This window comes from Montipora capricornis, chromosome 9, assembly GCF_036669925.1.
Source record: "Montipora capricornis isolate CH-2021 chromosome 9, ASM3666992v2, whole genome shotgun sequence".
In the NCBI taxonomy this organism is placed as follows: domain Eukaryota; kingdom Metazoa; phylum Cnidaria; class Anthozoa; order Scleractinia; family Acroporidae; genus Montipora; species Montipora capricornis.
In genome coordinates this window covers 25,771,668-25,783,828 of record NC_090891.1, presented here as the reverse complement: position 1 = coordinate 25,783,828, position 12,161 = coordinate 25,771,668, and the positions used below count along the sequence as shown (strand labels likewise).

General features: G+C 38.3%; 1 protein-coding gene across 1 annotated transcript in view; it reads right to left on the bottom strand.

Moving 5' to 3' along the window:
- Positions 1-11,576, bottom strand: part of LOC138015301 (voltage-dependent calcium channel subunit alpha-2/delta-1-like) — an 89,374-nt gene extending 77,798 nt beyond the window's left edge. The window contains exons 1-7 of the mRNA XM_068862289.1: positions 10,926-11,576; positions 10,739-10,820; positions 10,529-10,645; positions 9,682-9,741; positions 9,178-9,325; positions 4,714-4,845; positions 1,484-1,695 (exon numbers count right to left, since the gene is read on the bottom strand). Of these exons, the coding sequence (XP_068718390.1) occupies positions 1,484-1,695; positions 4,714-4,845; positions 9,178-9,325; positions 9,682-9,741; positions 10,529-10,645; positions 10,739-10,820; positions 10,926-11,020 (846 nt within the window). The 5' untranslated portion in view covers positions 11,021-11,576. The remainder of the gene's footprint in view (positions 1-1,483; positions 1,696-4,713; positions 4,846-9,177; positions 9,326-9,681; positions 9,742-10,528; positions 10,646-10,738; positions 10,821-10,925) is intronic.
- Between the last annotated feature and the right edge of the window lie 585 nt (positions 11,577-12,161).

The window sequence follows — 12,161 nt, the reverse complement described above, 5'->3', positions numbered from 1 at the left end:
TACAATGGCCAGACCTGTCATCAGTAAGAAAACGTGACCGAGTGACCTTGATGTTTAAAATTTTAAAAGGCCTGGTTGCTATTCCACTTGAGGATTACGTTACCCACTCCACCACGGCCACTCGAAGGAAACACGATTTTAAATTGAACACTTTTTCTCCATCACTGGATGTTTTCAATTACTTGTTTTTTCCCAGAAGTGTTATTGACTGGAACTTGCTCCCAGCTCATGTTGTAAACTCTACGTCCGTTTCCCAATTTAGATCTCAACTTGCTATGATTAATTATGAATTTTTATAATGTAGTAGCAATAAGTATTATTGTCATTATTATCGTCAATATTATTTGTTTGCTTGTTATTTTTATCTTCAAGTTGGTGTATAGCTACTTAAGCTTTACCGAGTAATAAAACTGAAGAACTAAAGAACTTGTGCAACCAGGTGTAAATTTTTAGGCACACTGCCGAAATTTTAAGTGCAGAGTTAAAAATTTTAGGCGCACAGCTTCAAATACTTGGAGCACCTACTCCAAAAGAATACTTAATTAACGCTCCAAAAAGAGCAGCTCGGGCTTCGTGTTGCAATACTGGCCAGTATTCCGGCAGTATTGAAAACAACGAAAACAAATAAAAGAATCAGGATATTTCACAACTTTATTATTTGGTACTTGGTTGTGTTATATCTATGGTAAATTTATATTTATCAATCGGAGTATGTTAGTATGGTCAGGTGAGTAAGCACTAGAGAAGTCGCACTGTATGTTGGCTTTTAAGGAACGGTGGTGCGACCACACATGATTTTTTAGGCGCACAGCCAAAACTGGTCGCATGTCAGTTGGTCGTTAACTTTGAGCCCTGCAACAGACAAACAACACACTGATTTACTCTATCATAGTACTGCCCAATGTATTCTACGATACACCAACAGACCTTAGACCTACAAACGGATCAAAGCGCACCAATCACTGTTTAGTCTTCCCAGCCAATTACATCTAGGCTCAATTGACAGTCTACCAATAACATCATGAACAAGTTGACCAATGACTTCTACGACCCGAGTTCTTAATATATAGTATCTACTGACGTTACACAAATCACTTGACTCTGACTTTTGCTCAGGTTGTCAAAACGTCAGTCAATGTTATCTCTTAACAGTCCTTCTCAGGACTACTACTGTAACACTACCCCGGATGATCGTACTTCACTAAAATTATAAGTTTTAGACAACATTTCTTCTTTATGCCACAAAATGTCCCATGAATTCTGCTCAGGATAAACAGCAGGATTAATTTCCCACAAACTAAAATAACACTGACCCTAACATTTATCTTGCCGGCAATAGGTGGCAAATGCTTAGAGGTAATAGGACACTTCATGTTGAATAACAAATGTCCATCCAAAAAAATTACTTGCATTCCTGGATGCAAGTGGGATTTTTATCCCAGTACCAAAAATGTGAGGTGCAAACATGTAAAGGAATACTTACATGGACAACATTAAAAAAGTCATTGTCCCCAAACGAGTCAATAAGACTCTGTGCTGCTAATTTTGCTATCCTCATTGGCACACCATGCATGCTTCCACTCGCATCAATCAGGATAATGACATTCTTTGGGGAGGTGGCACCTTGAATATACCATGGTCTCTGTCTTGCGTCAAACAAGTCAACTTGACTTGGACTGCTGTCCCAGCGCCTAGCTAAAAAGAGGTATCAGTATTAAAACATACAGTTGGTGTTGTGAAAACATGAGCTTGGTTAATCCATTTGCTTCTTGAGTCACGAATGCAAAAAAATAAATCTCCCTAATTTAAAGCACAAAATAAATATTTTTGTGCTGGTTAGGCTTGATAATTATTCTGTCACTGCAAGAGTCTGATCATTTTCCTGAGTTGCGGCTGGTGATCGAAGCGCATGTTGAGCAATTCATTCGCTAATTACTTTTGTCACTCAATTGAAAACCGCTCTAAACACTAAATTAAATCATGGTGCATGTAATTGGCAAAAAATCTTAGTAAACAAGTTAATCATGACTGACAGAAAATATGTTTGTCGGACTTGACCAGGTACTTCTGTCACTCCTATCTGTATTGTTTCAGCTGGAAGAATGTTGCATTTTTAAGGTGTCATCGCAAGTGTGAAACTTAAATAGAGTTTGAACTGAAAGAGTGCATCAACATTGAATTAGCATAAATTCGGAATCGGCAGATAACAGACCTCTTATCACGATAGCAATGATTCTTGATCAAGGAAAACAGTACAGTAACAATTATTATAGCTCAGGAGGCAAATATATTTTTAAGCAAGCCGCGTGGGATCTAAATCAGCGGAAAGTAATACTTTTAGATATTAAATAAACGACTTGCTGCTTCAATATCTCCACATACAAGCACATACACCGCGCACCGGTGGCTCAGTTGGTTGACCACTGGGCTGTCACGCGGGAGGTCGTGAGTTCAACTCCGGCCGGACCAACACTCAGGGTCTTTAAATAACTGAGGAGAAAGTGCTGCCTTTGTAATTACATCTGCAAACGGTTAGACTCTCTAGTCTTCTCGGATAAGGACGATAAGCCGGAGGTCCCCTCTCACAACCCTTCAATGTTCAGAATCCTGTGGGACGTAAAAGAACCCGCACACTTGTCGTAAAGAGTAGGGCATGTAGTTCCCGGTGCTGTGGTCTGGTCTTTCTGGTCTGGATAGTGTAGGGTGGAGCACCTCGCATAGCACCTCGAGTCCTGTTTGTGCTCCTTCCCTCTGGGTAAGTTTGCCCAGTAGAAGAGACAAATCAGATGTCTCGTAAAACAAACAAACAAACAAGCCGGTCGAAGACAAAGAAAATAAATTTGTTCGACACCCGTTTTGAATCATGCAGAAATCATTATAACAAATTTTATAAAGCCAAGGTAGATGTCATTTAAGAGAAATCCTGAATGATAGCGAGTACATGTACGTAACATAAATCCATTCAGTCACACAAGTTTGTTTACAATCCATGTCGTGTGCAAGCCAGAAATGTTTTCAAATGCAGGCATGGTGCTTGCAACGTCATTTTTGACAAAACTTTGAATTGAACTTTGAAGGCCAGGAAAATTCTGATTTTCCAGCTTCCAAATAAAATTGAATCTTTCAGATAATATACTTCAGGGTTCTTACTAAATTTTTGCACAGGAGGTAAAAAACCAAAAATAAGAGGTAACTTTGTTACCTGCACCTGCACGGGCTAGCGAGCTCAAGTCTTAACTTGACGTTCGTATCGATCGCTGTCGCGTGCCAGCGCCTGCTCAATTTATTTAATACTCAGCAAAAGGAAAGAAGGTTATGCTATTTCATTGATTTTCACTCGCCACCGCTTTTCTGACGCTTTGGTTGAAAACTAAACTCCGAAAGACCTTTCTGTCGTTTTCCACGCGTGGATGCCATGTTGTAAACGTTTGATAATGGTTATGGGGGTTTCCCCTGGCCGCGAGAGGAATGGGAAGGAAACATGGCGGACATCGTTTCGAGGGATGAGTTGGCAAAATCAAGCTGGATTGCTTTAACAAATAGTATATTTTCGAAGCGATAACATGTGCCAGATATCTTCACAGGATTGGTTGGAGGGGGAAAGCAATATTTTCACAAAAACGCAATGTAATTTCACCTTTGAACAGACGAACATTCGTTGCCGGGATAATTTCGGTAAATATTTCAGCGAAACAGCCGGTAACATTTACTTGAACAGCTGGTAAAAATGACCGGTTACCGGCTCTTAACAAGAACCCTGAACTTACAACAAAACATGCAATGAAATAATTATTATGTTGCAATTGATTGTTGTGCTTTAAACTGGTGCGGTGTAAAGCGTTTCTTTTTTAGCATTTCTCTCTCAACAGTCATGGAAATGAACTTTTTTTAGTAACTGTTGTTTTGTCAAAATTATAAAGCGGAATTTACGGTATTAATTCTAGAATAGACCATTTTACAGTTGTACCTTATAGTTACCTGGCCTAAGAATGGAAGCAAGGCTGCCGGTGACCCTGTTTTGATACAAACCTTCATGCTTTTGTAATATGTTAATACGGACTAATTAGAATTACAACAACACAATTTACATGATAAAAGCAGTGGGGGCTGTATCACTACAAGGTCACCGGCAGCCTCGCAGCCATTCATGGGCTAGGTCGCTGAGCAAACAACTGTAAAATGGCCTATTTTCATAATGCAAATTCTGCGATATGCATCCTTAATTAATGTAGGCAGTGTACCTTCTGGTGATGTGTTGGTCACAGTATCCACCAAATATTTTAGAAAAAAAAAGGTAAGGATCAAAATTCGGTATCTTGCACTAATAAAAATAGCTTATTTTTGGTTTGGATCACAAGGAATGATAATATGTCCAGGGGATGTGCGACACAAATGAAATTTCCAGAGGGGAGGAAGGGTCCATTTTGTGAGCCGATTTTGGACAATCCAGAGGGGAGGGGGTCATATAGGTAAAATCCCTTCTAAGGGGGGGTATGGATATTTTCTGGAACTACACAATGGAAGTTCAGCTCTCCAAAATGGGTCCAGTATCTTAAATGGTTATTAATAAGTGTACTCAATATAATTTGTGTGCTCAAGCTAACTTGGCACTTATTTGTAATACCAAATCGCAATAATTGCAAAAGCCAATATAACAACACAGTTGTAAACTTAATTGAACAAAAAATGAAAAAAAATTGATGTTCATTTTACCAGGATATGTTCTCATAAATCCTTTATCTGATCCAAAATACTGCCATGACAAAGTGGGGTCATCATGTCTGTTTGCATTGAAAATCTCATCTAACACTGAGGTCCAGTTAATTCCATTCACAATCTCTGCAGCTAAAAAAAATTATAGTATTGATATCCCTTAAGTTATCAACTCAAAAAGACTTTTCATAATTATGAATTCACTTGTGATATTTTTTGTATTCCTCTTATTGTAACTTGATAACATTACCCTAGTTTCAACAGAATGAGAGGAATTGTGCTAAGAAATCCTGGACCAGTGAGTCTACCCATATACATACACTTTCTTGCCAGTAAATTTCTCAAAAAATTGTGGAACATTAATAAAATTGCTCCAACACTGGACTCTTCTTTATAGAGCTCTATACAAAAAATGTTCTAGCTTAGTCTCAATGAAAGAGAATTGGAAAAGGTCTGTAAATAATTATTAATTTCACGGAAAGAAACCTAGTTATTACAAGGTAAGAAAAGTTGGTTGACCATTAACTTTCCAGGCAGCTCAGGTTGTGTCGGCTTGCATTCTAGCCAGAAAGTGCGCCCTTCGACTTTCTTATAGTCTTCTCAGATAATGATTTTACAATACATGACTAGGCTCAATAAAGAAGAATATTCGAATTACTGCAGTATGTAGTTCAAAGAACCCAAACACAAATTCAAAAAAGCATTGAACTGAGCACATTACTAAACAACGAAACAGCGAAACACTGAAACACCGAAACCGCGAAACAAAGCACCAAAACACCATGTATGAGCCCACCATACATTGAATACCGGTACTAACCGACAAAGGGTGGATTTGAGATTAAGCATCATTTTAGGCCTAATACGTTACAATTGCTCCTAACCTCAGTCTTAATCTGAATCCTAATCTTAATCTCAATGAATTATTATCAATAACCGTGAAACATACCACCAAAACACCTAAACACCCTTTAGGCCTAATTAGGCCTAAAACAATATTTAACCTTTGTCGGTTAGTATTTAGTGTATGGCGGGGTCATACGTGGTGTTTTGGTGCTTTGTTTCGCTGTTTCATTGTTTCGCTGTTTCGCTGTTTCGCTGTTTCGTAATTCCTTAATGAACTGGGTACCGTGTGCCAGTCTGTCATTCCTTACGTTCTGGGGCACCTGTGAATATTCTAGCAACAGATCTTAACCAACTGACACCTCGAATGCCCTAGGACGCCCCAAGTTCACGAGTAAAATTGTCTGGCATTAGTTCAGGGGTAAAAGGGCAGCCCAGTCAAAATGTTTTTGAGTAGAAGACAATTGCAAGCTGGCTATAATAGTAAATCAGGCAGCAGAAGCCAAAGGATTTGCATGCTAGTGGGGTGCGGGGGCATCAGGGCTCGAAACTGCAACCAATACGGTCGCCAATGCGACTAACTTTTTCTCCTTGGCGACTAAAATTGTCGTTTAGTCGCCACTTTGGCGACCTGAATTTTGCATGATTTAGATGTACAATAAAGCATTAAAGTTAAAATAAACACCTCATCTTGTCTTGCTTTGCGTTCGTCGTAAAAGAATGGGCCAAATTGCATTTAAAAGCCATATTCCCTCCAAAACTTTACCGACTTCTGTTCGCAATATTTCTGCGACTCCATTACAGTTTCTTTCTAATCATGGCATCTGACTGGATGTGGCGATGCGGATCCGCATAATTCCCTGAAATCTGCATCCTCCGCATAATTACGATATTTTCCGCATAAAACTGAAGAAATGCCTGATATTAGTGATAAAGCCAAAGAGATTGACTATTTTGAAATGCTTATTTTCCTGAACATTGAAGAAAACACGCCATTTCGTTCGCAAGATGAAAGTTCGTAAGCAGTTTCCACTCATTTTTCGGGAATGAGCCTGGACTCTAGCTAAAACGTTTTCATAACAAATTGGCGACTCGGCCAGATATCTTAATCGCAAAGGGAAAAAGCGACTGTATTGGTCGCAATTTCGAGTCCTGATTTACCATGAGCATGTAAATTAATACATTGGACGGGCCTAATTATTAGTTTCCGCATAATCCGGTGTAATTTCCGCATAATCAATGCATGTTTACGCATAATATGGCCAAAAATTTCCGCAAAATCTTTGATTTCTTTCCGCATCCTATCAGAAGCCCTGTTTCTTGGAACCGCAGGTGCAGAATATTGCAAAAAGACCGCTGAACGGAAGTGATTGACTTTCGCGCGGTTCCGCGCGAACACGTGCGACGTATAGGTATATCAGCATGGAGAATAAATTAGTAAGCGGAGAAGATTTAAGACAAAATACGATAGAAAGTTGAGCAATTTCAGTTTATAGTAGACAAAAATCTGGTACCAGAATAATGTTAAGTACTTTACAGTCCTTTTTACATTTTCTTAAGCTAAAGATATATATAATTGCCTGAAGTAACACTGAAAACAATTTCCCATGGGAACGAGAGAAATTGAATTTCAAAGTTCAGAGAAATTGTGCAAAAACAGGTAAAATTTCATCACCAGTTTCATTTCGCCAGTACTTTCAAGTGTTTCTTACAAAGTTCAACAGTTGTTTTTGACGTTTGGTGTTGCTAGAAATGATTATTTTTGAGAAGATATTTAAAACAGTCTTACAGAAGTTTGCAATACCATGTAACCATATAACCTTGGTACTAGGGTTTTGTCCATTTGTCACTCGAACTTCTGGTGGATTCCGTCTTAAAACATTTCCATACTTATCTCTTGGGTAATGAAGAGGATGCCAAACGCCTTTAGCTCCTGTTAGCTACCAAGATAGCGGCTTGAAACTTTTATTTACTTTTCAAGTTTGGGCAAGATTGTTTTGTAGAAGTATGTATCTTTTTGTTTTTGTATTTTCGTACTTATTGTATGAATGTGTCCCACGCCTTACCAGACGATATCAAACACTTTCAACAAGCGGAACCCGAACATTATTTCGATTTTACAAACTGGCGACTTAAAATTTGCATCTGGCGACTATATTTCTCCAGTTGGTCGCCAAAAGGGGACACCTAACGATTTTTTTAATTTCGAGCCCTGGGCATGCATGCTCCCCTGGAAACTTTAGAAAATATCTGCTTCAAATTGTTGCATCTGGTGCATTTTAGGGTAAACTGAGCCCATATTAGATAGCATGAAGATAACAGTAATTAAGAGTCACACAAGACTTTTCAAACTGTTATATTCCGCCAGAAGCATTATTGGAAAAAAGGATAACTATAGTACAAGCAAGTTCTTCTCAACTGTGGAAGTGAGGAACAATTAAAATTTCAATCGATTTCAGTTATAAACTCTTCAAATTGATGGAGCAATATGTTATCTCAATGCAAAGCTATGGGTTTCCGAGGCTACATACCTGATACCGTATGAAAAACTATAGAAATTTGCAGAGTCCCTGTGCCAACGTCACGAGATCGTTTGGATGCCATCTTGTTTGTACTCGCAAGAACCGTGACCGGCAGAAGCGATCATGTGCGGCTCGGGGTTACGTAATGTATTTTTTAGTAACAATTTGAACTACAAGTTTAGAAGAGATCATATAGCCTGAGAAACGATGAAGGCTAGCAGTATGCAGTCAAAACGTAGTGATTAAAGGGACAACATAGTAAGAAAAATGATAATTATACTTTTAAAGTATAATTTGTCCTTTACAGTGATAAACAACAACTCGAAGCAACCTTGTCCTGAATACAAGTCCGACAAGTGTGAAGTAAGCGACAGATATTTCGTTCAAGGCGGCCAAATAGCTGGCTGCCAGCACATTTTGACTGGGCTGAAGGGTAACAACAGCTGCTGTTTGCCCCATACCACAATTTAAATTCCCCTCAAACTGTTGAAAGGATGCGGAGTTCTTGTCACATGGAATGATTAACACTATAAACAGTATTTGTCACAAACAAAGCAGAAAGAGGTAGACTGAGGTAGTTTGGCACTATAAAGATAAATGTCATTAATTTCATACATTCAAGCAGAATTATCAAGACGTTGCATTGACTACCTGAAAAACTGTTTCCTGAAAACCAAACTGAAGGAGGCAGTGTGGCCCAGTGGTTAGGGCGCTTGCCTTGAGATCCGGAGATCCCGGGTTCAAGACCCGCTCTGACCACTTGTTGAATTTGATCCTGGTAGGCCCTGGTTCAACTTCTTAGCTGCACTTGTAAATAGCCAACTGGTTTGCCTCCGGCCAGTTGGGATTTTTGACAGTTGTTGTTATTGATCTGTTCTGTTGTTTCGTTGTGTTTCATTGGCCCTGAAAAGCCCCATTGGGGAGCGGTCAATTACGTATACATGTATGTATGTATGTATGTATGTATGTAACCAAAAACTAGTTAGTGTAAGGTGAAGGTCTTTATAACCACCAGTATGTATTTAATTTAGTATAGATAGACTGGTAAGTCATTAAAAACTTCAAATATCCATGAACTATTTACAACCTCAAAACCAACCTCCATCAAACACATCTGTTGGGACATGAACCACACTCCTGTTGAAACTAATTTCAGTTTGGAAGCTAGAATCATAGGCCAGTCTCACACCAGTCTTGTTCAAATATTGATCCAGATTTTTTGCATTAGGATAGTCTATGTCACTGATCTGTTGGTCAGAAGGAAAGTTCCCTTGTCGTATTAGGCTCCACCTATGCAACCTGATCATAGACCACTAAATACATGTATGAATCTTGCCACATATAAAAATCAAGTAAAAGGATTCCTTAATCCTCAGGAAAAAAATAAGACTATAAACTAAGTCAATCACCTGAGGTGCATTGTTACCTTAATACTGGAAAGAAAAACTGACATACCAAAACATGAAAAGAAATTACACAGAACAAAGCAACTGACATGACAGATTGGTATTGAGCACCTGACAAATTCCAAGGAGGTAAAAAAAGCTGCCAGGTGTAAATGCAAGTTTTAGGTCATGGTGGTTGGAAAATTCATCAATCTTACCTTTAAGTTTTTACTATACTTGTACTTGCAAAATTCATCCTCTGCTCTATCCACTAATTTCTACAAAGAGATGAGAAACTGGCCATACATTATGCAACTTGTGCTTGTCTTTATACCAGACGAAGTAAACAGATGCATAAAAAAGTTTGCCCAAGGTTATCCCAGATGAATTATGCATGGAAAGATCTTTAGTATAAAAATACTCAATGTTATGTTTGGTTAAGGCAGCATATATAACAAGCTATTGTAGTTCTCAAGCCTGGACAAAAATTGATATATGACATATTTTTAATTTCTTTCTCCATATATTTGAATGTATATTTATTTATTTTAATATATAGGATCATTTTATTCTTCTAAATCACCAAATACATAAAACCGATTCAATATTAAAAGACCACCAGAAAGGTCCACTTTCCCTTACCTTGTGAATGATAATGGCAATTTAAGATATTCTTTCCGAATTTTTACCACTCATCGATTACGGAAACAATTAAGCTTACTGTTGCAGCTGTTACGCATATAATTAGCTTCGGTACCTATGGTTTTACCGGGAACGAAAGAAACACAATATTTCGGCGAGGTTTAAATATGACATTAAAATAGCAATTAACGAGATGGGGAAATGAAAGCGTTTATGACGCAACGCAAACCAGGGGAGAAATCAAAACTACGAGCGTAAAATTTACAATAGACAAACGCGACGAAAAGAAAACTAAGTTTAATTTTCTGAATTGATGGTCTTGTCAACCAAATTGTAAACATTAAGCTTTAATACTGTATTTGAACTTTCCGAATTTGTCACTTCCAATCATATATCGACCACACCAAATTCTAGGTATCATACCTTTAATGACCGTGTCTTCCTACTGAAAAAGATCTCCATATCTTTCTTCATTTGCTTCAGAACTTCTCTCCAATCGAGGTCCTTCAGATCTGTCGAAAACGACGCATTTTCGTACGCCTGCAAATTCAATAAAATTTGGGAATAATACAAACAACTCATTCATTACAAAAACAGAGAAATCTAAAACGATGAAAATGAATTCACTGATACCCGCTTTGCGTCGTTTGCACCCGTTATCCGGTCTATATAGTTAGATCCACTTATTCCAATGCGATCGGCCCACTGCTTAACCCTAACATACGAATTCAAAGTTGGAAAAAGATTATAGGATGAGAGACCGGATTCAAGCAACAATAAACTGAAAACAAGCCAGAAAAGAGCGATAAAATTCCCTTACATTTCACTGGTCAACTCTACCCCAGTAATACTGCTACTGGAAAGGAGAATAAGGCCACAAACTGCACAGAAATTTACGACAAACTTCACCGCCATCTTAGTTGATCCCCATACGTCAACTGAAAGCTCAGCTAATTTTAGATGAGGCGCTTTTTGCGCTAATTAGATGTCAAAACCTGTCATTTGCTTTCAGATTTTCCCGTTGCCGACTATTTTGCATTGTGAGAGTAAATCGTGCAGACAAAATATGCCATCGATTCAGGGATAGAAAATTTTAGAGACAGCTGGAAAACGTCGATTTTGGCTACCGCGAAAGGTTCTTTTTTCCCGGGCTTTTTTCCCAATCGGTAGTGATCGAAAACTGCGATCTCTGTGTTAACTAACTTTCAAATTGATCCGAAAATGTACGGTCTGACTTGCACTAAATTTCCAGCACTGAAAACTACAAAATATTAATATTCAGGAAGTTTTGTGTCACGATAACCAAAAGTTCTATTTGAACTGGGCTACGTACGCGTCGCTAACACAAAAAAACTTGTTTGATTCAATCTACAATAGTTCAGCTAACAGCTGCCACCATCGAAAAGACATTTGTTATTACAAAAGTAAATATTCCGTCCTCTCTTTTTAAAGCGCGAGCCCCTTTTGTGACAAGATTTACAAACTAAACCTGTCATTCAAATATCGGCATTAACGAAAAATGATTGGTTTGCTATTGTTTTCTCGTAAATGATACAATTAGCAAAGGATGCATTTCTGCAAGAATAACATATTAATTTAAAGACAACTGAATGTACTATTTTCCACTGCACCAAACCCGCCCTACCTTGCAGCACCGGTCACAACTAAGAGAAATTTCAGATTTCGATTGTATAAGTTTTTGACGAGAAAAAGTAACCATGGCGCTTTTCCCGCTGGCGAGCTCTAAAAGAGAGAATGCGGGGAATTAGCGAATAGGAGAATCTTTAAAACCGAGGGAATCTCTAAAATGACGATGCCCGGCCCAAAACCGGGAATCTCTACAATCAAGGAATTCGTAAAAGAGAGAATCTCTGAAACGGGGAATCTCTAAAATAGGGAATCCCCAAAAAACAGGACCGCCTAGAGATGTTATCTTTTTTACAATCATCTTTAATGTCAGACAATTTTTTAAAAGGTTTTTAATCCACACAGAACTGCTGGTTTGGAAAATAAGCACAGAACATAGCCTTAATTAAAGCCTGGAAAAGTGAGGTTC